Genomic DNA, 26,178 nt, shown 5'->3' with positions numbered 1-26,178 from the left:
CAGGCCAGCCAGCAGGGCATAGGAGGGGACTGGAGGCAGGACACCAAGAACATTTTTATCTTAATAGTTACATTTTGGGGCGCCTGGGTGGCTCAGTCGGTTAGGTGTCCGACTTCGGCTCAGGTCATGATCTCACGGTTCATGAGTTCGAGCCCCGTGTCGGGTTCTGTGCTGACAGCTTGGAGCCTGGAGCCTGCTTCGGATTCTGTCTCCCTCTCTCTCTACCCCTCCCCTGCTTGCGCTGTGTCTCCCTCTCAAAAATAAACAAACATTTAAAAAAGTTTTTTTAATAGTTATGTTTTAAAGGGCGCCTGGGTGGCTCAGTCGGTTGAGCGTCCAACTTTGGCTCAGGTCATGATCTCACGCTCATGAGTTCGAGCCCCGCGTCAAGCTGTGTGCTGACAGCTTGGAGCCTAGAGGCTGCTTCAGTTTCTGTGTCTCCCTCTCTCTCTCTCTCTCTCTGCCCCTCTCCCACTCGCTCTGTCTCTCTCTCTCAAAAATAAATTTAAAAAAAAAACATTTTAAATAAATAAATAAATAAATAAAATAGTTATGTTTTAAGGGGCGCCTGGGTGGCTCAGTCGGTTAAGCGTCTGACTTTGGTTCAGGTCATGACCTCACGGTTCATGAGTTCGAGCCCCGCGTCGGGCTCTATGCTGACAGCTCGGAGCCTGGAGCCTGCTTCCTATTCTGTGTCTCCCTCTCTCTCTGTCCCTCTCCCACTCGTACTCTGTCTCTCTCTCAAAAATAATAAATAAACATTAAAAACAATTTAAGATAAATAAATAAATGGTTATGTTTTATGTTCATCTTCTATGTGTGGCAGGTGGCATTCATTCTCACATAATTTAGTTATAAAACATGCTTTTCAATAGATTTAAGTTTTAAAAAGTGACTCAATTCAGGAGCGCCTGGGTGGCTCGGTCGGTTGAGTGTCTGACTCTTGATTTTGGCTCGGGTCATGATCCCAGGTCCTGGGATCGAGCCTGCTGGGCTCTGCACTGAGGGTGGAGCCCGCTTAGGATTCTCTCTCCCTCTCCGTCTGCCCCTCCCCTGTGCCCGAGCGCACTCTCTCTCTCTTAAAAAAAAAAAATCAAAAAGCGACTCAATGCAGAGAAAACTATTTATGAAGCAAACATACAGACAGATGGTACATGGATATTGAAAAGTTGTGAGGCGGGTACACAAATGACTGAAACGCAAGAAACACGGTGCTTTAACATCCAAGCATTTATCCCTCTCGGAGAGGAGTTGCAAGTCGCAGACACCCATTCGAATAGGCTTGAGCAAAATAAAAGAATGTGTCCTGACAAGGGACTCTCATGGGACCCAGAAGAAGGAATGCAGATGTTGTTGGGCCTGGAGAAGGGCCTGGCAGGCCGAGAGGCACCGGCCCCTCCTCGCTCTAGGCTTCTGGGCTCCCTCTGGTCTCCGCTTTGCTCTGTGCGTTTCCATCTTCTCTCCGTGCGGGGTCGGTTTGTCCATTATGTTCCGGCCGTCACCCACCCTCCCCCGCCCCACCTCATACCCACAGCCACACGCGTGTAGACACGCACGCACACGCACTGCTCCAGACTTGTATGTCTTCAGGTAAGTGGCCCGAACTAGCACCCCTGAAGCTGACTGCCTATTCCTGGGAGAGAACCTGACTGGCCCCCTCTGGAGCCAGACGCCCACGTCTCTCTCATCCATTCAGCTCCTATCAGAGGATCAAGGAGAACACCTTCTCAGAAAAAGGAGGCATCTGGGATGAGCAGTCATCCTGACCAAGAGGTATCCAGCTCGGGATCCGTGGTTCAGAACAACCCTATGAGGTAGGAAATGTAGCTTACAGTTCCGCGGCAGGAAGTGACAGAGCCAAGACTTGAAACTGGGTCTGTGTGACACAGAGCTCGACTCTGGGGCGCTACCCACTGCGTCACCATCAGCGAAGTTCAGCCCACAGCTGCCATCCCAGACCCCAGCAGGTTACTGGCCCAGTGTGAGGCATTTATCACACTCAGCCCGATAGACAGGAAATAAGGATTTCACTTTATGAGAGGACTATGGCTGGAAGGGAGGAAGACGTCTCAGGAGAATCACTGAGCTCTGGAGACCAGGGGAGGCTCGTCCAAGCCTCTGGGTCTGTGGCTGCCATATTCACGCCACAGGTGTTCAGGCTGTGAGAAGAGACTCATTTGAAACTATTCACCGAAAATCATGAGCAGGCATCTAGAGACCTTCAAGAGAAGCTGACACCTCTCTTCTGCACCCAGAATACAAAGTGCCTGCCGGGCTTTGGGACTATAGCTACTCCTCTCACCTTCTGGAAGCTAAATTAGGAGGCGGGCCCCCCCTCAGAAAGCAAGGTGGTGGAGGAGACCCGACAGGCCTCTCCCACTGCGGAGGCCTCACCCGCACACAGGTACTTCTCAGCCTAAGTCCCCTTTCTCGTGGGAGCCTCTGAGCAGCACGGTGCCCTGGATGCCCCAGACTTGGCTTTGAGGGGTCTTTGCCCACCCCCAGTGGGTAGCTGCCCCACGGGAGGTACTTCATCAAGGTTCACTGTTGAGACAGACAGATGGATGCGGCTCTCGTGTCTCTCGCACTCCCACAGAGCCGACCCAAGCCTGAAGTGAGGCCCGTACAGAGGAGGCGAGCTCCCCACCTTAGCCTTTGATCCATGCACGTCTTATCATCTCTGGCACCTTTCAGGATGGGTCGTTGGATGAGTTGGAAAAGGTGCCACTGTGCCACTTCCCCTAAGAAGCATCCCAAAGACCTTGTGCCTCTGAATGAGACAAGGTGGCAGTCTCCTGGCTCCAAGTTTTTCCCAGAGATACTGCCACACGGCCAGGGGAGTACCCCCTTTCCCCAACCACCCCCCCGCCTTCTCTGCCATTATAGTGGTAAAGGATGTGGTTGCCAAAAAGTTCAGGTCACACTGGCTCGGGGCTGCTGCCCTGGTAGGGTGAACAGGGTGGCTCAGAGTCTGCCCCCAAGGTCTGCCTCTGGCCCTGACTCTCCCCACAGAGCTATCAGACTCAGGTACTCAAGGTGAGGTCATCAGCCAAGGTGATTATGGCACGTGCCCAAAGGTGGCTGGCGGGGCACATTGAAATTCTGGATTTCCCAGCAGTCTGGGCCTGCCGTCATCCCCACCTTGGTGAGGTAGCCTCCACACTTAAAGGGTCGCTAGTGCCCAGAGAGGAGGTGCCCAGACCACGGCAGAGACCCTTTTGTCCCCCGGGTCAGTTGATGTCCGTGGAAGATAAGCCTCTGGGCCTGGCCCCAACAATCAGGGACTAATTTTTGAGACAATTGGCAGGGTTCTGGCTGAGCGGCATGACCACTTCGGTTCCGGTCTCCGAGGTAGCCCGGGAGCACTTCCGGGTGCTGCGCATGTTGTAGAACTTCTCAGTGAGGTGCTTGCGAAACTTCTTGGTGAGGAAACAGTAGATGATGGGGTCTAAGACGCAGTTGGTGCTAAGAAGGCAGAGGGTGACCTGATGGGCATCGTTAACAGACTGGTGGAAGTCGCCCCTCTGGATGTCCAGCTCAGCCAGGGTCCAGGGCAGCTGCACGATGTGGTGGGGCACGAAGCAGATGATGAACACGGCCAAGACCGTGCAGACCATCCACAGGGCCCGGCGCTTGACTTCCGCGTTCCGCTGCAGCTGCACCGGCTGCGTGAGCAGCCTGCGGATGATGACCAGGTTGCAGAAGAGGATGAGGAAGAAGACGAGGAAGAAGCTGATCACGAGGAAGATGTGAACGACGAGGACAGGCACGCTGCCCTTCTCATAATGCTCAAAGCAGCGCGTGATGTTGCCCGAGCCGGTCTGGTTCGGCACCACGTTGGTGGAGTCCAAGACGAAGAAGTAGGAGGCGGCGGCCACGATGGCCACCCAGATAACCAGGGACACGGAGAAGCCACGCTTGCGGGTGGTGGCCTGGGCGGTCTTGATGGGCCGTGTCACCGCCTGGAAACGGTTGTACGTGATGACAGCCAGGAAGGCCACGGAGCAGTAGGTGTTGATGAAGAAGAAGCAGCCGGCCAGGTTGCACAGGAATCTGGGGAGAATCCAGTTGCCCTGGTTGTAGTAGTAGATGATCCACAGGGGCAGAGTGACCAAGAAAAGCAGGTCAGCCATGGTGAGGTTCACCATGAAGATCTTTATCTCGTTGAGTTTCTTAGAAGGGTACAGGCAGGCAAAAACCCACAGCACGTAGCTGTTGGCGATCACCCCCAGCACAAAGATGATGCTGTAAACAATCGGGAAGAGGGTGTATCGGAACTCAGAGTCCACACGAGAAGAATCGCTTGGCTCCATCACTACGTGTGGAAGGGACAGCTGGTCATAGAATCCTGCCCTGGCCTGGAAGATCACACAGAAATTTTGGTTAATGAAGGATCAAAAGGGAACTTTCTCATTTAATCAGTTCCAACACTCTTACTTTGCACATTCGAAAAGCTCTAAGATCGGCGGTATCTTCTAATTAATTGTCAGTATTTTTTTTTTTCTGAAGCAAATAATGGTGTGTTTTTAAAATGAACAGCATCTGAGGGGTGCCTGGGTGGCTCAGTCGGTTGAGCGACCGACTTTGGCTCGGGTCATGATCTTGCGGTTGGTGAGGTCGAGCCCCGCGTCGGGCTCTGTGCCAACAGCTCCGAGCCTGGAGCCTGCTTCAGATTCTGTGTCTCCTTCTCTCTCTGTCCCTCCCCCACTCATGCTCTGTCTCTCTCTGTCTCAGAAACAAATAAACATTAAAAAAGTTTTTTAAATAAATAAATAAAATAAAATAAAATAAACAGCATCTGAGATTCAATGAAATCAATGGCAATTAATGGCAAGAATGGCAACGATTCGCGCTCCATTTTATTTTTTTTAATTTTTTTTTTCAACGTTTATTTATTTTTGGGACAGAGAGAGACAGAGCATGAACAGGGGAGGGGCAGAGAGAGAGGGAGACACAGAATCAGAAACAGGCTCCAGGCTCTGAGCCATCAGCCCAGAGCCCGACGCGGGGCTCGAACTCCCGGACCGCGAGATCGTGACCTGGCTGAAGTCGGATGCTTAACCGACTGCGCCACCCAGGCGCCCCGCGCTCCATTTTAAAGCATACCTTCTTATTCTTCGACTTATTTTGACTTAAAGTTTTAGATCATCTATTTCTGATGATAAACTATATGAAAATGTATATTATAAAATGTTTATTTTTCTAACAGCTTCTGAATATTTTTCTCTTGATGAAATTTGAAACACAAAATTGGGTGGTAAATGTTCTCTGTATTAAAAAATAATCTATGGGGTCGCCTGGCTGGCTCGGTCGATAAAACATGTGACTCTTGATCTCGAGATCAGTGAGTTTGAGCCCCATGTTAGGGGTAGAGTTTCCATAAAAAATCACAATGATGGGGGCACCTAGGTGGCTCAGCAGTTAAGCATCGGGCTCTTGGTTTCAGCTAAGGTCATGATCTCACGGTTTGTGAGTTCTAGCGGAGTCTGCTTAAGATTCATTCTCTCTCTCTCTCTCTCTCTCTCTCCCCCTCTCTCTGCCCCTCCCACACACACTCTCTCTCTCTCAAAATAAATAACTTTTAAAAATCATAATGATAATAATAATTTATGTGTTCATACAAAATCTGGAAAGTACAGAGAATTCTATTTGGGTGACTCACAGATGAAATATTAGCCAATCATTAGAAAGAATGAGTTACATCTAATTGTACTGGCATGGAAAGTTGTCCCTGGATAAAATTAAGTAAAACAAATTTTTAAAAATTGGTGTGACCCCATTATATATATGTATATGACAGCTAGGAAATGATCTAGAAGGATATACCTTTAGGAGTTGACAGTGATTAAATAACCTTTGGGAAGATGAGATGGGCTTGGTGCAAAGTTTATTTTATGCTTCTTCTGTTTGAACTTTTTAGGAGCATTTATTGCTATAGTAATTTTAAAAAACGTTTAATGGAAAAGAAAACTGGGGGAGCCTGGGTGACTCAGTTGGTTACGCATCCAAATTTGGCTCAGGTCATGATCTCACGGTTCGTGAGTTCAAGCCCACATTGGGCTCTGTTCTGACAGCTCAGAGCCTGCAGCCTGCCTTGGATTCTGTGTCTCCCTCTCTGTCTGCCCCTCCCCTGCTTGTGCTCTGTCTCTGTCTCTCAAAAATAAATAAACGTTGAAAAAAAGAATTTTTTTTTTTTAAAGAAAACTATAGGAGTGCCTGGCTAGCCCAGTCAGTGGAGCATGCAACTCTTGATCTCAGGGTTGTAAGTTTGAGTCCCATGTTGGATGCAGAGAATGCATAAAAATAAAATCTTAAAAAAAAAAAAAAGATAAATATATAGTGGAGAAACCCAGTAGACAATACTTCAATGAAATGATTAAGATTAACTCATCATTAGTAAGACACATCAACATCAGGTACCCTTGATGTGATAAAAGATATAACATCATTTCTGTGGTTTTCTTGTCAAAACTGCGTAATCTCAACCTAGTCATGAGAAAACTACAGACAGACACCAATTGTGACACATTGTATAAAATGATCAGAAGGGTGAAGGTCATGAGAGATAAGGAAAGACTATGGAGCTGCCATAGGACAGAGGATACTAAGGAGACATATGATAACTAAGGACACTGTGGGATCGTGTATTGTATCCAAGAACAGAAAAAGACCATTAATGGAAAAACTGGTCTTATAAATGGTTTTATAAATTGTTAACATTAGGGAATGTTGAGCAAAGGGCACACATGCATTCTTTGTATATTTTGCAGCTTTTTCGAAGGCCTAAAATTATTTCAAAACAAAAAGTCTTTTTTTTTTTTTTTGATGTTTAATTTATCTTAGAGAGAGCGAAAGACAGAGCATGAGCGGGGGAGGGGCAGAAGGAAAGAGAGACACAGAATCTGAAGCAGGCTCCAGGCTCTGAGCTGTCAGCACAGAGCCCGATGCGGGGCTTGAACCCACGAACCGTGAGATCGTGACCTGAGCCGAAGTTGGACGCTGAACCGACTGAGCCACCCAGGCGCCCGAAAACACAAAGCCTTTAAAAGTAGAAGGTTTGGGGTGCCTGGGTGGCTCAGTCGGTTAAGCGTCTGACTCTTGATTTTGGCTCAGGTCATGATCTCACAGTTGGTGAGCTCGAGCCCCAAGTCGGGCTGAGTGCTAGGTGTGTAGCCTGCTTGGGATTCTCTCTCTCCCCCTCTCCCTCTGCCCCTCCTCCACTTGCATGTGCATGCTCTTTCTCTCTCAAACAAAGTAAACAAAAACAAAAAAAAAAAAACCAAAAAACAAAAGAAGGAAGATTAAACTAAGCATAATCCCACTACCCAAAGTCTGGTCTGTTTCCAACACCCTCTTCGCCACCATCCACTCTCCATCACAACTAGTTGCTACCTCCTCTCTTGCTTCTCCCACGGTGTTGTCACATGAGTCCGGAAGTCTCTCTGATATTTGTGTTGCAACTGTGGGTGGAATGGAGACTGCGGGGGTGAGGGGTGGAGGAGGGGGTTAAGCAAGGCCCAAGGCTCATCATCCATCAGGGAACAGTGAGGAGAGCACAAAATTGGGAGTAAGACACTCCCTCGGAGCCAGACACCCTGCTAGGCGTCTGCATGCACTGCCTCGCTTGAGTCTCAAAAAAGTCCTTTGAGATAGGAAGTAAAATTCCCATTTCACAGCGTAGGAAACAGTATAGGGTGCTTATGTGACTTGTTCAAGGTCACACGGCTGTCAAGGGATAGAGCCAGGATCCAGCTCTGTGCTCCTTTGTTCACTCACCCATTCCTCCACCAAATACTGCTGCGCACTAACTGCGCGTCGGGCCTGCAGCTAAGCACAGGGGAGGCCGGGTGAATGTGGCTGAACTGCACTCAGAGAACTAAGGGTCTCATGGGGGAGATGGACAAAAGCCGCGTAAACAAACATAGTTGCCAGACAAAGAAAATGGGGTGCTGTTATGGAACACGGATATACTCCGAAAAGAGGTGATGTTTCCTTTAAGACCAGAATGAGGAAGAGTGTTTCAGGCAGAGGGATCTGCATCGGTCCAGGACTGAGGCAGGAAAGAGCCGAGTAGGTTATAGGAACTGAAAAGAGGGGCACGTGATGGCCCAAACCCTGATCTCTAGCTGCCACACTCCATCCTTATCTCCTGCCGTCTTCCCACCAGGTTCCAGTCAAACGGGACTTCCCTGGTGGGTCTTCAAACGTGCTCAGACCTTTCCTAAGTCAGCCTGCAAGCATACACCCATGCCGATGCCTTGAACCCTCTTCCCTAACCATGCACCACCTCCGCCTGGCCATTCTAGCTCATGCTTCAGACCCTAACTGAATCTCACTTCTTCAGAGGGGTCTTCACGGGGCCGAGTCCGGTCCTGCCTCAAAGCTCCCTGTACTTCTTTGTAAATCCTAGAGCCGTTGTGATCACTTCGTGTTTGTGTGATTCATAACACTCTCCCGTCTGACCTTGAGCACCAGGAGAACAAGGAACTTGTCTGTCTATTCAGCACTATTCCCAGCAGCATGAACCAACAAATAAAAGAATGGGCGATAAGGCTAGTTGATTACAACCATCTCTCTGGGAGCTCTGGAGCAGTGGAAACACTTGAAGAAGAAGCTTGAAAGATACTTATAGGCGAGTTTAAAGAAACAACTAGCGGGGCGCCTGGGTGGCTCAGTCGGTTAAGCGTCCGACGTCAGCTCAGGTCACGATCTCGCGGTCTGTGAGTTCGAGCCCCGCGTTGGGCTCTGGGCTGATGGCTCCGAGCCTGGAGCCTGCTTCCAATTCTGTGTCTCCCTCTCTCTCTGCCCCTCCCCCATTCATGCCCTGTCTCTCTCTGTCCCAAAAATAAATAAAAAACGTCGAAAAAAAATTAAAATCAGGATAGGGAATATATGAAACGTCATGAAATTCTGTAACTAAGCACTTTCTTTAAAAAAAAAAAAGAAAAAAAAAAGGAAATGAATTGGGGCGCCTGGGTGGTGCAGTCGGTTAAGCGTCGGACTTCAGCCAGGTCACGATCTCGCGGTCCAGGAGTTCGAGCCCCGCGTCAGGCTCTGGGCTGATGGCTCGGAGCCTGGAGCCTGTTTCCGATTCTGTGTCTCCCTCTCTCTCTGCCCCTTCCCCATTCATGCTCTGTCTCTCTCTGTCCCAAAAATAAATAAACGTTGAAAAAAAAAATAAAAGCAGAAACAGATCCATACATAGAGAGAACAAGCCATGATTGCCAGTGGGGTGGGGGTGGAGGGATGGGCAAAATAGGTGAAGGGGAGTGGGGGAATGCAGGCTTCCAGCTACGGAATGAACAAGTCACAGGAATAAAAGGTACAGTATAGGGAATATAGTCAATGGTACTTTAATAGTGTTGTATGGTGACTGATGGTGGCTACCCTTGTGGTGAGCATAGCATAACCTTAGACAGTTGTCAAGTCACTGTGTTGGATGCCCCAAACTAGTGGAACATTGTGTATCAACTATACTTCAAATTAAAAAAGAAAAAAAGAGGGGCGCCTGGGTGGCTCAGTCAGTTGAACGTCCAACTTCAGCTTCAGCTCGAGTCATGATTTCACGGTTTGTGAGTTCAAGCCCCGCATCGATCAGGCTCTGTGCTGACAGCTCGGAGCCTGGAGCCTGCTTCAGATTCTGTGTCTCCCTCTCTTTCTCTGCCCCTCCCCTGCTTGTGCTCTGTCTCTCTAAATAGATGATAGATATTAGATAAATAGATAGATAGATGAAATATCCCCTTGGGGGCACCTGGGTGGCTCAGTTAGGCATCAGACTCTTCAGCTCAGGTCATGATCTTACAGTTTGTAAGTTCAAGCCCCGCACTGGGCTCTACACTGACAGCTCGAGGCCTGCTTGGGATTCTCTCTCTCCCTCTCTTTCTGCCCCTTCCCCGCTGGTGCGCACACACTTGTGCATGCATGCTCTCTCTCTCAAAATAAATAAATAAACTTTAAAATAAATAAATAAATAAATAATGGGGCACCTGGGTGGCTCCGTTGGTTAAGCGTCCGGCTTCAGCTCAGGTCATGATCTCGCGGTTCGTGAGTTCGAGCCCCACGTCAGGCTCTGTGCTGACAGCTCAGAGCCTGGAGCCTGCTTCAGATTCTGTCTCTCTCTCTCTCTCTCTCTCTCTCTGCCCTTTCCCCACTTGTGCTCTGTCTCTCTCTCAAAAATAAATAAACATTAGAAAAATTTAAGGAAAAAAAAGAATCAAAGGCCAAAACAAATCAATACACTGCCGTGTAACAGATTACAGAAAGTTCATTGATATGATTCGGGGGTTCCACATTGCAACTAACTTTTAAGAAACTACCATTTGTGGAGCTTTGATGTAGTATCAAGATATCATCAATTATCTGAAAAAGACATCAAAAGATCCCTCCCTGTACAAACACATATCTGTGCAAGGGCAGATTTTCTTACACATACCATGCTGGACTGAATGCAGAAGCAGACAGGACAATCCAGCTGTCTTCTAGTAAATGCATGTTTAAAGAGATTTGCAAATGGGGCGCCTGGGTGGCGCAGTCGGTTAAGCGTCCGACTTCAGCCAGGTCACGATCTCACGGTCCGTGAGTTCGAGCCCCGCGTCAGGCTCTGGGCTGATGGCTCAGAGCCTGGAGCCTGTTTCCGATTCTCTGTCTCCCTCTCTCTCTGCCCCTCCCCCATTCATGCTCTGTCTCTCTCTGTCCCAAAAATAAATAAACGTTGAAAAAAAAATTTTAAAAAAAAAAAAAAAAAAAAAGAGATTTGCAAAGAAATTTAAATCAAGGCTACTTTAAATTATTTATGTTTTGGGGTGCCTGGGTGGCGCAGTCGGTTAAGCGTCCGACTTCAGCCAGGTGACGATCTCGCGGTCCGGGAGTTCGAGCCCCGCGTCGGGCTCTGGGCTGATGGCTCAGAGCCTGGAGCCGGTTTCCGATTCTGTGTCTCCCTCTCTCTCTGCCCCTCCCCCGTTCATGCTCTGTCTCTCTCTGTCCCCAAAATAAATAAACGTTGAAAAAAAAATTTTTTTTTTAATTATTTATGTTTTGAAATTGTTGCTATTTTTTGCTACAAATGTTATTTGTGCTAACATGGAATGAGTTCATTATTGGCTTTTATACCTAAAAACAAAAACTTTTCCAATGTCTTAGTTTTAATTTTGAATATGGGAAATATTGATGGATACGGCCCATGTAAACAAAAGCTCTCTGGGGCCCTCAATAATTTTTAAAGATAGAAAGACATCCTGAGACTGGAAGATTTTACATTTTTTTAATGTTTTAACTATTTTTGAGAGAGAGAGAGAGACAGAACGTGAATGGGGGAGGGGCAGAGAGAGAGGGAGACACAGGATCCGAAGTAGGCTTCAGGCTCTGAGCTGTCAGCACAGAGCCTGACACAGGGCTTGAACTCAGGAACTGCAAGATCGTGACCTGAGCCGAAGTAGGATGCTTAACCGTCTGAGCCACCCAGGTGCCCTGAGACCAGAAGATTTTTAAATCGCTGCTCCACAAGACAAAGAAAGAAAGAGAAAGACACAAGCTGGTGGTTACTATGGGGAAGGGGGGTTGGGGATTACAGAGTGCACCTATTGTGATGAGCACCAAGTAATGTAGACTTGTTGAGTCTCTGTATTGTACGCCTGAAACTCACATAACACTGGATGTTAACTATACGAGAATTAAAATTTTAGACTTGAATTAAAAACGATCGCTGCTCTACAATCTCAGCCCACACTCCCCTCCCTCCCCCCACCACCTTTCCTTTGAGCCCAAGATGCCCATCCATCTGAGACTGGCCTTGTTTCTTTCCCCTGCTGGACCTTCATGTCTTGGGGCACCCTGTTCCTGGGCCTTCAGAAAGGCGAGGAGGCAGCCCCACGGCTGAGCAATGCGTGTGCTCGCTCTGGGTCTCTGAGGAAGTCATGTCCCTACTCACCCCCACCATCTACCCCACTCATAAGTAAGTCCTTTTCTCTTCTTGGGTTTAGGCTCCAGCTGAGTGGGGTGGGGGCAACTCTCCACTGGAAACTGTCTTTCTGCAGCCAAAGAATCCAATCCAGGATATCACCTCAGGCCCAGTCCCCTGTGCCACGCCTGCCCAGGCCTGTTGAGAAAGTCTTCCCACCAGGACCAGGACTGGGGTAAGGCTTGCGAGGCACTCACGTTGAGTGCAGATCTGAAGCAGACGCTGAAAACCTCACTGATCAAGATAAATAATGTTTAATGCAATATCTTTTGAAAACTCAAAATCAGTATTACGGAGTGTTCCTTTTGCCTCCGGTTCTGATATGGCTCTGCCTGGCACAGTTCTGATCTTGTATCTTCATTGAAAATTTTGGTATTTTGATGGGGCGCCTGGATGGCTCAGTCGGTTGAACGTCTGACTTCGGCTCAGGGCATGAGCTCACAGTCCGTGAGTTCAAGCCCTGCGTCAGGCTCTGTGCTGACAGCTCGGAGCCTGGAGCCTGCTTTGGATTCTGTGTCACCCTCTCTCTCTGCTCCTCCCCTGCTCATGCTCTGTCTCTCTCTGTCTCAGAAATAAATAAAAACATTAAAAACTTAATAAAAAAAAAAGAAAATTTTGGTATTTTGTTCATCACAAAATTTTTTTCATTCATTGATTTTTTTTAAAGATTTTCTCACCATGTGAATGGAACACACACACAGGTTAGCCCAACTCACCCATTCAGTCACTCACTCATGTAGTCACTGAGCAAAGCACTCACTGGCTCCAGGCCCTGGTCAGAGTGCTGAGGCCTCAGAGAACAGACCCAGTCTCCACCCTTAAGTGGCTCACGGGTCATGTTGCAAAAGAGAGATTCAGAAGCAAAGTGACAAATGTTAGAATGGTGGAGGTTCCAGAAGTTGGGGTAATTCCGAAATGGTGCCCGTACCCAGATTTGAGGGTCAGGAGTGACCCCCTCCCTATGCTGAAGGACGAGAAGGAGTTAGCCCGACGAGGAGCCCCAGGCAGAGGGACAGCGTGTGCAGAGGCCCAGAAGATTAGCAGAGGATGGACCTTGTTCTCAGGGAACTTGAGATGCTTAGTTTATTTAGTTAAAGCTTAAAGGGGTGGGGGGACTGGTGAGGAGAGAGGGGCCTACAAAGTAAGTACCAGTCAACTTAAGAAGGATCTTAAGGGGCATCGTCAGTTAAGCATCTGACTCTTGATTTAGGCTCAGATCATGATCTGAGGGTCATGAGATAGAACCCCAAGTCTGGCTCTCCACTGGGCATGGAGCCTGCTTGGGATTCTCTCTCTCTCTCTGTCTCTCTGAATCTCTCTCTCTCTCTCTCTGCCCCGACCCATCCCACCCCACCCCCTCTAAAAAGAAAAAAGATAAGAAGCTTAGTTGAGCAACTAAATGCTGTGGGAAACTTATTTGTATCCTATAAAAAGGGGCTCCTGGGTGGCTCAGTCAGTTATGCGTCCAACTTCGGCCCAGGTCGTAATCTCACAGCTCGTGAGTTCGAGCCCTGCATTGGGCTCTGTGCTGACAGTTCAGAGCCTGGAGCCTGCTTCCAGTTCTGTGACTCCCTCTTCCTGCCCCTCTGCCACTCGCTCACTGTCTCTCTCTCAAAAATAAACGTTCAAAAAAAGAAAAAAACAAAGTAACTGTAAAAAATATCTCTTAGACAATTGGAAGAACTCAAGCACAGACTAAGTATCAGATGGAATTCAGCAATTAATGGTAATTTTATTAGGTGTGATAATGATATTATGGTTCTATATTTTTAATCCCTTATTAGGTATACATAGTGAAGTATTTATAGGTAGAATTATATAGGATCTCAATTTTGCATTAAAATATTCCAGGAAAAACATTCCTGCATGCTAATCTCCATTTCGCAGTTACCTTCCCTGGAACCCAATCTGTAACAAGATGTAATCAGGTCTGTCTGGCTCGAGAGGCTCCCCAGTCCACATGGCCCCTATAGGAAGCCCAGCAGAGGCCTCTTCCTTCTAGATATAGGGCCAGAATCAGTGTGTGTGTGGAGGGATGCGGGGTGGGTCTTGGGCTGAACTCCTGTCTCTGCCTAAAGCTTTGCCCCCGGTGACTCCAGTACTCATCACCCTGGCTCTTCCTACTTCTGCTGCCTTCTCAGATCCTGTGACTCCTACTGTCTTAGCCTTCATCCCAAACTTAGGACCCAGCTCTCCCTTTGAAGCAATGGAACCCTTTGACATCACCCAAAATGTAACTGCTGAGTCTTTTCTGGGTCTTGGGGGCTCAGACCTCTGTGCTTTTATTCACGCTTCCCTCACTCTCGGCTGCCTACTAATCACTCTTTAAGATTGCTCTGGGAGCGCCTGGGTGGCTCAGTCTGGCTCCGGCTCAGGTCATGATCTCATGGCTCGTGAGTTCGAACCCCACATCGGGCTCACTGCTGTCAGTGTGGAGCCGGCTTCAGATCCTCTGTCCCCTCCCCTGGTCTCTCTCTCTCCGTCAAAAATAAACATTTTTAAAAAAGAAGAAGAAGACTGCCCTGACCCCGTTTCCTCCAGCTAGTTTCTCCTAAGCCTCCCTGCCTCTTTCATGCCCTGCTTTCTGCCCCTAGACCTGGTTAAGTGCGCGTCCTCTGAGTTCCCATCGCTCACAGCTTCTTATATCATCAAAATTGCCTGTTTGTCCTCCTGCCACCCTAAACAGTAGCTCCTGGAGGGCAGAGAAAATGTCCATTCATTCACCCAACAGTTGCTGATATCCTGTTGGGTGCTGGGCACTTTGTTGGGGATACTGCAGGAATAAAACAGGCAAGCCCCCTGCTCTCGAAGAGTTTACTCTCTAGTCAGGTAAAACAGACAAAAACAAGGGGCACCTGGGTGGCGCAGTCGGTTAAGCGTCCGACTTCAGCCAGGTCACGATCTCGCGGTCGGTGAGTTCGAGCCCCGCGTCGGGCTCTGGGCTGATGGCTCAGAGCCTGGAGCCTGTTTCTGATTCTGTGTCTCCCTCTCTCTCTGCCCCTCCCCCGTTCATGCTCTGTCTCTCTCTGTCCCAAAAATAAATAAACGTTGAAAAAAAAATTAAAAAAAAAAAACAGACAAAAACAAGGAGAGAGATAAAAGCACACAATAATTTCAAATTGTGATGAGTTCAATAAAAGAAATAAAAAGTGACATGATGAAGATTGGGTAAGGGGCTGCTTTAAATAGAGTGACCAGGGAAGGCTTCTCAGAGGAGGTGACCTATAAACAAAACCAGAGGAAGATTTACCAAGAGGCCAATGAAGTGTAAACTTCAAGGCCCCTCCCTAGGTCTTGTATGTAACTGTGTATTTGCAATTTGGTAGCTTTTCTTCAAGAGGGCCTCCCAAATTGTATAACCTTTAGGATCCTGCAAAAACCCAGATCTTCCCCTGGCTGAAATCTAAAAAATGAGAAGGAACAAGTCAAGAGAAAATCTAGAAGAGTATTCTAGGCAAAGTATATCGTGTGCAAAGGGCCTGCAGCAGGAGTAAGTTCATCATATTCCAAGATAGGAATAAAGGTGTCATGTTCAAGGAACTGAAAAGTCAGTGTGGACCTAGGGGAGTGAGAAATGGGAGGATCTGGGTGAGATCAGAGGGCAACAGACCCAAATGGTTCCTAAGCGGTGGTAAGGAGTTTGCATTGTATTTGATGAGCACTGGAGGGCCCCTGGAGTATGTCAAGCAGGTGAGTAACATGATCTGAGTCCCCGACTGCAAGACAGAGAATAGATGATAGGGGACAAAGTGGAAGCAGAGAGACCATTTGGGAGGCAAGAGACGGCAGTGATGTGGACCACAAAGGGTGTTTCTTATTCCTCTCTCCATCTCCAGCGCCAACACAAGCTGGGTCAGAGCTGGGGCTGGTAAACATTTGTTGAGTGAACAAATACCTAGCAACCAACAATTTTGATCTCTTTGCGAGAGCTGCAAGAGGACTGACTCGAGAAGATGGTCGAGGCCTGATCTGTCCCCTGACAGAAGAGTACCAGTAGAGGCGCGTGGGTGGCTTAGTCGGTTAACCGTCCGACTCTTGATTTTGGCTTAGGTCACGACCTCGTGGTTTGTGAGATCAAGCCCTGCGTTGGGTTCTGTGCTGACAGTGCGGAGCCGGCTTGGGACTCTCTCTCCCTCTCTCTGTCCCTTCCCCACTTGTGCTCTCTCCCCCTCTCTCAAAATAAATAAATAAACTTAAAAGAAAAGAAAAAAAAGAAAAGAAAAGAAAAGAAAGAAGAAAAGAAAAGAAAAGAAAAGAAAAGAAGGGTCCCAGTAGCTGCCCGCTCCCCAGAGCAGCCTCCACACAGGGCTACAACCTCCCTACCTCAAATTGTGGTCCTTGGACCAGTAGCATCAGCATCACACATGAGTTTGTTACAAATACAGAATCTCACACTCCACCCCAGACCTGCTGTGTCAGAATCTGTATTTTAACAAGATTCCCAGGGGATTCGTGTGTACCCTGAAGTTTGAGACGTGCTGTGCTTCAACACGCTTCCAGCCACATACTCGACTAATCTATCACCTTCCATGGGTCCCCAGTGCCCAGGACCGAGTCCAGGCTCCTTTCCCACTTTACCTCCCACCAGTATTTTTTTACAACTTGCCCTGTATTCTAGCCACACTGAACGCTTTGCTGCTTCTCTAAAAACTCCATTTCTTCTCAGACCTCGGTGCCTTTGCACATGCTGTTGGGCCCCTGTTGAGAGTGCCTTTTGCCTATTGGTTTACCTAGCAGAATCTTGCTTATCTTTTAAGACCCAAAGAGTGCTTCCTCTAAGACACCCTCCCTGACTGCCCCCGGCAGAATAAGTAGGCTTCTTCTCCAGGTCACCATGGTCCTGGGCAATGTTCCTTGGTACAGCACCTGGCACAATGGGTTGTTACATATTGATTTCTATGGCCATTTCCTCATCAGTCTGGACCTTCTGGAGGGCAAGGACTAGGTCTTTTTCATCTCTTTATTTTCAATGTCAGACACCGGGGACTGAATGAATGGCCACGCCCCTGATGATTATACAGAGGAAACCGGCAGGAAGGAAATGTGTCCAGTCTCTCTGGGGAAGGCATCGTAGGATGGGGAGAACAACCCCTTTCTAGAATCAGAAAGACCTGGGTTCTATACGTGCTCTGCCATTTGCGTGCTGTGTGACCTTGGGCAAGTGACTTCACCTCTCTGAGCCTCAGTTTCTTCAACTGCAAAATTTTGCAATTTTAACAATGGTTCCAAAACTGAGCGTGCAAAGTGGTCACAATGACCAGCAGGCTCCCCTCTCCCCATTGGCTCAGCCGCATGAAGCCAGGGAAGGGGACTACGGTCACCGCTGTCCCAGGGGCTCTAACCCACATACTGGCTTTCCTGTCTCCTCTAGACAGGTCCTTAGGCTAATGCCAACAAAGCTTTCAACAGGTCAGGAAGGGAAGGAGCATTTAGAGGGAAAGAAGGCTGCAGGTCAGACCAATCAATTTTACACACAGGCACAGCTCCCTGATGGCAGCAGCCGAGGCCCAGCTCTCAGCTGGGGGTAGGCGAGGGGAGCCATAAATACTCATGGAGACAGAAGAATTCTGCCATCTGAATCTCCCACCCTCTACCTTACAGAGCATTCAGCCCCAACACCCTACCATTCCCCTTCTGTCTGGGAACATCATCAGCCCCCCGGGAACCTGGAGAAAGGACTCCCATCCTCAGCTGAACAAACAGAGGGGAGGGACCACCCAGATCTGGGCAGAAGAAAGTATGTGCTAGTTACTTCCCCCGAAACTGGGCTGGGAAGCTGGGTTTACCAGCCAGACTGGCTCCTAACATTTTGGGGTCATTTGGGGTCAAAAGTACAAAAGTCTAAATATTTATAAGCTATAAATCACTCATACCCAAGTTCACGCACATCTCATGCATCAGCAGCTCCTCACAGCACTGCAAGCCTGGGGGAAGTGGGGTGTGGGAGGGACACAGGCTCCAAGTGGGCATTTACACATGAATCCAAAATCTCCTTGCCTTGTCGGGAGGGCCTGACAGGAGGGGATCTGCAGTCGGCCTGCCCTGCGTCGACTTGGGCTCAGGTCATGATCTCGCGGTTTGTGAGTTCGAACCCCGCATCGGGCTCTGGGTTGACAGCTCAGAGCCTGGAGCCTGCTTCATTCTGTGTCTCCCCCTGCTTTCTGCAACCCGCCCCGCCCCCCCGCCCACTCACGCTCTGTGTCTCTCTGTCTCTCAATAATAAATAAACATTAAAAAAATTTTTAATAAAAAAAAGCAAATAAACGTTAAAAATATATATATTAAATGCAAAACTCCTAGAAGAAAACGTAAGGAGAAATCTTCATAACACTGGAATGAGCACCAATTACTTGCATATGGCACCAGGACCACAAGAAACAAAAGCAAAAATAGACACATGGGGCTACATCAAACTTTCAAAATGTCTATAGCAAAGGAAACAGTCAACAAAGAAAAAGGCAGCCTACAGAATGGGAGGAAATATTTGCAAACCTTACGTTGGATAAGGGGTTAATATTCAGAATATAGAAAGAACTCTTACAACTCAATAACAACAACAAAATAATAATAACTGATTTTAAAATGGAGCCAAGGACTTCAGTAGAGTTTCTCCAAATATGCAAACGGCAAACAAGCACATGAAAATATGCTCAACGCCACTAATCATCAGGGAAACGCAAACGAGAACCTCAACGACATTATCGCCTCACACTTGGCAGATGGCCACTATCAAAACGGCAGAAAATAACAAGTGTTAGTAAGGATTTGGAGACATTGGAATGCTTGCGTACTGTTGGTGGGAATATAGAATGATACAACCACTATGGAAAACAGTACAAGTTTCCTCAGAAAATTAAAAATAGAACTACCATATGACTCAGAAATCTCACTTGGGTATGCTTTCAAAAGAACTGAAAACAAGATCTTGGGCTCAGTCAGGTGTCCAACACTTGATTTCAGCTCAGGTCGTGATCTTACGGTTGTGAGATCGAGCCCCACGTTGTGAGCCTGCTTAAGACTCTCTCTCTCTCTCTCTCTCTCTCTCTCTCTGTCCCTCTCCCCCAAGCTCTCACTCTTTCTCTCAAAAATAAAAAACAAAGGGGCGCCTGGGTGGCTCAGTCTGTTAAGCGTCCAACTTTGGCTCAGGTCATGATCTCGTGGTTTGTGAGTTCAATCCCCACGTCAGGCTCTGTGCTGACAGCTCAGAGCCTGGAACCTGCTTTGGATACTGTGTCTCCGGCTCTCTCTGCCCTTTCCCTGCTCATACTCTGTCTCTCTCTCTCAAAAACAAATAAACATTAAAAAAAATTTTAATAAAAAATAAAATTAAAAACAAAATTAAAACAAACACTTAAAAAAAAGAAGAAAACAAGATCTTGAAGAAATATTTGCACACCCACGTTCATAGCAGTACTACTCACAATACCAACAGGTGGAAGCCACCCGAATGTTCATCGACAGATGAATGGGTAAACAAAATGTAATCTGTATGTACAATGTACTACTATGCAGCCTAAATCCTAAGGCGCCTGAGTGTCAGTTGGTTAAGCGTCCGACTTCGGCTCAGGAAGTCGATTCGGCACGGATCTCTCGGTCCGTGAGTTCGAGCCCCGCGTCGGGCTCTGTGCCGACAGCTCAGAGCCTAGAGCCTGTTTTGGATTCTGTGTCTCCCTCTCTCTCTGCCCCTCCCCTGTTCATGCTCTGTCTCTCTCGGTCTCAAAAATAAATAAACGTTAAAAAAAATTAAAAAAAAAAAAAGACTACAGACTCTGATCAGACAATCCTGGGTTCGAATTCTGCCTGTGTCTTGTCTCAGCTTGTGACCATCGTCAAGCACATCACCCTCTGAGCCTCAGGTCCTTCCCCTGTAAATGGAGCTGACGATATTCCAAGCACATATCTTCCCAGAGTGGTGTGAATATTCGATGAATAATATGTGTAACGTGCTTGGCACCATTCACGGTATTCACCGTCAACGGCTTTTCTGTTGTGACTGGGAACCAGTCACATCTCGTTAAGGCAGCTGGTGGCAGTTGGCAAAATGCCGTCAGCTGATTCTTACTCAAGATAATTAATTTAACCTCCAATGGGCCTCTCTTTACTCATCTGTCAAAATAAAAATAAGTGGCAGAAGAAGAATGCCTAGTTCATAGTGTTGTTATAAGGATTAAACAGAAAATGCCTGATTCATGATAAAAGCTCAAGGAATGTTGGCTATTGTCAGTCTTACTTCTCGATCCGCTCCCTCCCCCCTCCCCACAGAGTTAGAGGGTCCATAGAGGTTCCATGACACAACACATCAGACTGCATTATAATGGATGTTGGTTTCTTTTTCCTTTGGGTTGGGAATTCCCTGGGTTCAAGACCTCTGACATTTCACCAGTATGTACGGTAGGGTCTCCTCCACAGCGAACATTCAAGGAACATCTGCTAATACACACACACACACACACACACACACAGAGTCACATTTTGTCCTTCACCTTTCACTTCCAAAACCACACCTACCAGCCTCAATCACTACCAGCCCTTAGATTCCCTGGGGTCTCTAAAACAAGATAGTTTAATCGTTTCCCTTCTGTGAGTCCTACTTTTCTCATGTAGAAAATGACAATAATACCAACACTGACCTCACAGGATAGCCCTGAGGTTGAAGGCAGATAAACCTCTAACGAACGTGCTTGGCATATAGTAAGTGCTCAGTAAGTAAGTTACTTCTATTCTGACCTCCCCTGTTGCTTGACATTTGGGCCCTGGCCTGGCCATGCTGCCATACTCTTTAAAGAGTCCCCTTGTGGAGTGGTTTCACTACCATTTCTCCAAGAAGCAGAGGATTTGAAGGGGAAATTAAGGGAGCAAGTGTCCTGACCTCTCGTGAATTCTGCGCTGGGCTCCCCACAGTTTTTAATTCAAGGAGTCCAGCACCATGCTGGGTACATTTATGGATGAATGAATGGAATTCTTTGTCCAGAAGAGGTCAGGGACAGGGTATAGGGCCCTAGAGGCGGGGCTGGTCTGGGTGCAAGATTTTCCCAACTGTCCTTCTTACAGAGGGCCCTTCCCTGACCCCAGGAATATATATCGTGCTGGTGAGACTCAGTCTCTGCTCAGCTGGTCTAAGACATCCTTGTGGAGTTGAGGGACCCTGAACCTGGCCTGGTTCTTCCTTTCTGACTCCCAAATGCCCAGGGGGTATATGCAAGTCCCCCTCCTTCCTCCTCGCTTCTGGGAAGTAGGCCAGGGCAGGGAGGAGGGAGTGAGATGTACTTCTCCTGTGGGCTTCCCCAGGGCTTCCGTTATACCAGGAATCCCACCAAAGGACTACGCCTCCCAGCCTGGGCGCTCCTGAGTCCTGCTGGTGCCCTCGTGGGTACCCGGGGCCTGGCCCAAGGGAAAACATAGGGTACAGGGCATAGGCCTCAAGGTCACACAGACCAGGATCGTCACGGGGTCTGTTCTTTCCTAGTTGTGGTTTGGCTCTCAGGGCCTCCTCCCTTTCTTCATTTGCCAAAGGGTGATAATAAAGCCTTCCTCAGCAGGTCGTTATAAGAACAGAATGAAGCAATCTACACAAGTGGTGATTGCTCAGTAACCATGAGCTCCTCCCCAGCCCTCAGAAAATGCTTATTGAATGAATGAATGAATGAATGAATGAGTGAACAAAGCAGCCATGCACCAAACCAGCAGCAACCAGGGGTAGCTGAAGAGAGATCGCAGGACTTGGATCTGGACCCTGGACTCTGGCCTCGGCCACGCCTCCCACCACCTTGAGCGAGTGAGTCTCTTCCCTGCTCTGAGCCTTGTGATATGTATCTAAAAAGTGGTGGGGGCAGGGACAACCTCAAGCATTGTTGTAAAAAGAAAGTAAGATGGTTAGGAGTGATAAAGGGTTCAGAAACAGTAAAGCACTTGATAAATTAAAATGGACTTTATGAACTATAAAGGGGCCCGCACAGATGTTTGATGTGCTTCTCCCATCAGCCAACTGAGCTTAGCACCGAAAGCAGGCCCTAAGTAAGGGTCCCCCTCCTGCAGGACTGAGGAGGTGGGGAGGGGTTGCGAATGGTAGTCTTCCCCTCATATATGCTCTCTCTCTCTCACTCTCTCTCTCTCTCTCTCTGGATCCTCTTTGGCTGAAGACACAAAGGAAGAAAGGTACACCGACCTTGCCGCTGGTTTGCTTAGCGATTCTGCTTCTGGGAACTGCTGGGCTGTACCAGACCCCCCTGCAGGTTGCTCATGCTGCAGACACATGCGACTGTAGCCAGGGCCAACTCCCCAGGCCACATCACACAGCCACAGGCACACGTGCACACACAAAGATTCACCAGAGACTTCTCTCCCCTCCCACCATGCTGCCAAGGAACCCAGTGGTGACTGGTCAGAGAGGTGGCTGGCCTGCGGACCCAGCATTTGCCCTCCTGGGAATGGGCTCCATCCCTAACCCTGACACACGGCCACGGGACCAGTCAGGGAGTGCTCCCACGGCATGGCTCAGCTGGTGGCCCCTCCTGAGCCAACCCTCACGGGGCTGGGGGAGATAGGGAGTAGGAGGGGCTGCTACGGACAAAGAGGAGAACCCCCTTCTCCTCACAGGCCTCGGGTGCAGAGTTGGGAGTCTGACTATAAAAGGACAGTCAGACAGGCTCCCAGCCTTTCATCACACCCCTTCCCACCCCAATACCAATCAGGAGCAGAAACTCCATCCTGGAGGCTCATTTTGTCACCTAATGCCATAGGCTATAATTCCTTGCCCAAACCTTCATTGGACAGATGGGGAAACTGAGGCCCAGAGAAGAGAAAAGATTTGCCCTAGGTGACAACAGGATCGGGGGCAGAACTGGGGCCAGATGCCGGGCCTCCGGCTTGCTGTCCTTCCTAAGTACGACATGGTACTTTATCACTCATCTATTCATTCATATTCTGAGATTATACTACTCACCAAACTCTGGGCGAAGGGTAAGGATAAGACAATGAACAAAAATTCCTCATCTGTAAAGGCATTTAGAGTAAGGATTACGGTGTCGGCAGTAACACACTGGTTCATTTTTGTGCAGCGTGTTACGACTGACAAAGCATTTTCCCACCCAGCCTCTTACTTTATCCTCCTCCACAAGCCCAAAGGTCAGTACTTTGGACCCCAACCTACAAAGGAGGAAAGTGACGCTCCTCAGTTGCCCAAGCTCCCAATCTGTAAACAACAGCTAAAGTCAAAATCCTGGCTGCCCACCCCAGGCCCAGGGCCATCTGCTTCATGGCCGGAGCAGACTTCTTTCTTTGGCTGGGCACCTAAAGGCAGGGACATCTTTCTCTTTACACACACACACACACACACACACACACACGCCAAGTATCTGGAACAGAGCTGCATATTCAATCAGAGCAAATTCAGAGCTGCCTGAATGCTTACAGAGAGATTCTACTGGTTCCCTCATCCTTCACAGATGAGCAAGTGTCTGGACAACAACCCCGGTTCTACCAAGCCCATCTCTGGACCTCCCGCCAGCAAAGGACAAGGGGAGACCGGCTTGTGCCCTGTCCCTACCACCTGGGACCTGTTGTGGGAAACCGGTTGTGAGCCAGGCCCTCTGTACAAATAACCTGGGTCTCTTCATCATCCCCCAGGAATGCCTAGCAGCGCGTGAGTTCCTAAATGCCCAGCCCTGTAACATGCCCTCTGCGTCTCCAGACATTCCCACTGGGGAGACAGCATCATCCCCATTCGACAAGGCAGGAAAATGCAGGGAGGCAGCACCGCTTGCCCAAGGTCACACAGCTAGTCGAGTAGATGGCATCCGGCTCTCTGAGACCTAGACAGCTCCCTGTCATCACCATTATCAGCTCCCAGTGAGGTCTCTGAGGTCACTTCAGCACTGCCTTGGCCTCAGACAACCAAAGAAGGGAGCTGGATCTCCTGGCAAGTTTGGTCACGAAGAATCCTTTCTAAACACGACCAAGACTCTGGGCCCGAGGAAGATGCCGAAACACCCGTTTGCTTAGGCGCAGGCTAGGGGCAGGACCTCAGTCTCCCGAGTACATTTTCACGTGCCTCCCCCTTGCTCAGCCACAGCGGGGACCCCACCCCCCTTACCTGTATCAGGAACAGTGGCTGCAGCAGCGGAATCTGAGCGTCTGTCTGTAGACCCAGCCTCTGTGCTATCTGGAAATTGCAGAAGTGAGGAAACAGAACACACCATTGCCAAGTCACCCCCCGGAGGAAATACTGTGACCCTGGGGCTCCTCCAACAGATGGTATAGGAACCTCCACGCGGGGTCACTGGGCCCCGGCCACTGCTCAGAGGGTGGTCACAGAGCCAGGGGCAGGGTGGGGCATGGGCAGTGACCAGCATGCCAGGCAGCTGGGATAAGAGAGAGAAAACAGAAAGTGAGAGAGCATATTCTTAGGAGAGAGAGAAACAGCATGAGAGCGAGGAAGAGAGAAGTGAGTGGCCAAGCAAACGGGAGAGGGAGAGAGGGGGACAATCAGGAAAGAAGTGAGAGATGGGAGGAGAGAGGCACACAGAGAAAGGCAGACGGATGTAAACACAGACTGAGAGCGTGAGACGAATGAGGAGACACGAGGGCAGGAACCAAGGGAATTAAAGGAGAACGTGATGAGACAGACGGTGAGCGCGTTCCTGGTGCCCATGCGTGCACATCTGCGTGTCTGTGGATGGGTGTGAGGGAAAAAATGAAAGAAAGGCGGAGAGGGAGAGACAGCTAGAACACGAAGAGGGAGAAGGGAGGAGCTCATGAGCGCTGCCGTGGTCAGTGGCGTGACTGGGCTGGGCATCGCTGGTCACCAAGAAGCGCCAAGCCCGAGGCACCCACGGGGACAGCGTGCTGAGGGGCAGTAGGAGGGAGCAGGCGCCCCAAGACCCTGAGCAGGAGTTTGGCACCGTGCCAGTTCATGGGAGTGAGTGAGGGTGAATAGGTGTGGGCAACAGACTGGGGGAACGCAGATGAGTTTGTGAACGTGAGTGCGTGCGTGCTCGTGTACCTGTGTGCGTGAGAAAGTCAGTTGGGTGGAAGCTTTGTGTGGACGTGAGTGAGAGATGAGCCAGCGCTCCCTGCCTCAGTTTCCAGTCCATTTACCCACTCATTCATTCAATCAGGAAATTACTAAGTACGCCCAGGCACCAGGCACTGTAGAAGACCCTACCTACAAAAGCAAGGTGCTCACGTATCAGCCAAACCAAACACCCTCCTACCCAGAGAGGGAAGCAGGCCTAGACGGGACTAGGGTCCCAAAGCGAGGCAGGTGCAAAGCAGAGCCAGCAGAGGCTCCTGCCTCGCCATTCAGGATCCAGCCTCAGCTCCGCACTGCGTGACTGGGCTAGCTTCCTCCTGCCGACTGGGACCCTGCAACTGTACCTTATCAAAGCCACAAATGCATCTCAAAGGACAAATCGCTTTTAACGTGTGCCTCAGCCCTGAAGAACTAGAGCCAAAAGTCTGCCCCTGCCCCAGCTCCACCCCCATCACACACAGGCAGACACGTTCACACCTCTCCCATATATCAGCCTTGCACGCTCGCGTACCCTCAATGCACACTCGTGCAGACGCCAACTTACAATCACATCCCTCCACTCCCATGTGCACTCAGACACTCAGGTGCCTAGGTCTGTCACCCCTCACTCATACCTGCCCGGTTACGTCTTTCCTCATGCCCATTCACGTACGCTTCACATTCACCCGCCACACTCACTCGCCTCACATCCCAGCATGCAGTCCGGGCCTCCTGTTAGGAACTTTGAAGCGGCCCCATTTGGCCATCCCTCCCCAGCTCCCATAGAGGCATCTTGAGTCTTGAGTGCCCTGAGACACAAGAGACCATGGTCTGCTCACTGCATTGCCAAGGCCCTAGCTCTGCTCCCCAACTCAGATCCTCTTTCCCTGAAGTGGCTTCACCTTCTCAGCCATCCTCCATGCCCCACACGCCATGAGAGACATCAGCCCGGAAGGACCTCCAGGATCAACCAGCCCCACCCCTCCCACCATCTGACCACAGACTCCAATTTGTGTCAAATTGGATTTGACTCTGGACTTGTGTCAAATCCAGAACTATTTGGCTCGGCCGTGTTTTTCAACAGTCCTTTATTCGTGTTCTTGTGATAGATGTTTCAGGACCTCTTTTGACATGATCAATAAGCAGGGTAGGTAGGCAGGTAGGTAGGTAACATTTTATTCCTCATTTTTTCTCACACCCACATCCATTGTGT

At 49.0% G+C, this 26,178-nt stretch overlaps 1 protein-coding gene across 2 annotated transcripts in view; it reads right to left on the bottom strand.

Moving 5' to 3' along the window:
- Positions 1 to 1,109: 1,109 nt before the first annotated feature.
- PTAFR (platelet activating factor receptor) overlaps positions 1,110 to 26,178 on the bottom strand; it is a 31,732-nt gene continuing 6,663 nt past the window's right edge. Inside the window, exons 1-2 of one of the 2 annotated variants that reach the window (XM_047873597.1) lie at positions 24,048 to 24,683; positions 1,110 to 4,358 (exon numbers count right to left, since the gene is read on the bottom strand). In XM_047873597.1, the coding sequence (XP_047729553.1) occupies positions 3,285 to 4,313 (1,029 nt within the window). In that variant the 5' untranslated portion in view covers positions 4,314 to 4,358; positions 24,048 to 24,683 and the 3' untranslated portion in view covers positions 1,110 to 3,284. Of the gene's footprint in view, positions 4,359 to 24,047; positions 24,684 to 26,178 lie in introns of those variants that run through there. The other variant, XM_047873598.1, reaches the window with a different exon arrangement.

The sequence above is a fragment of the Prionailurus viverrinus genome, chromosome C1, assembly GCF_022837055.1.
Source record: "Prionailurus viverrinus isolate Anna chromosome C1, UM_Priviv_1.0, whole genome shotgun sequence".
Taxonomy (NCBI): Eukaryota; Metazoa; Chordata; class Mammalia; order Carnivora; family Felidae; genus Prionailurus; species Prionailurus viverrinus.
The sequence above is the reverse complement of the archived record's forward strand: the minus strand, read 5'-3'. Positions and strand labels throughout refer to the sequence as shown.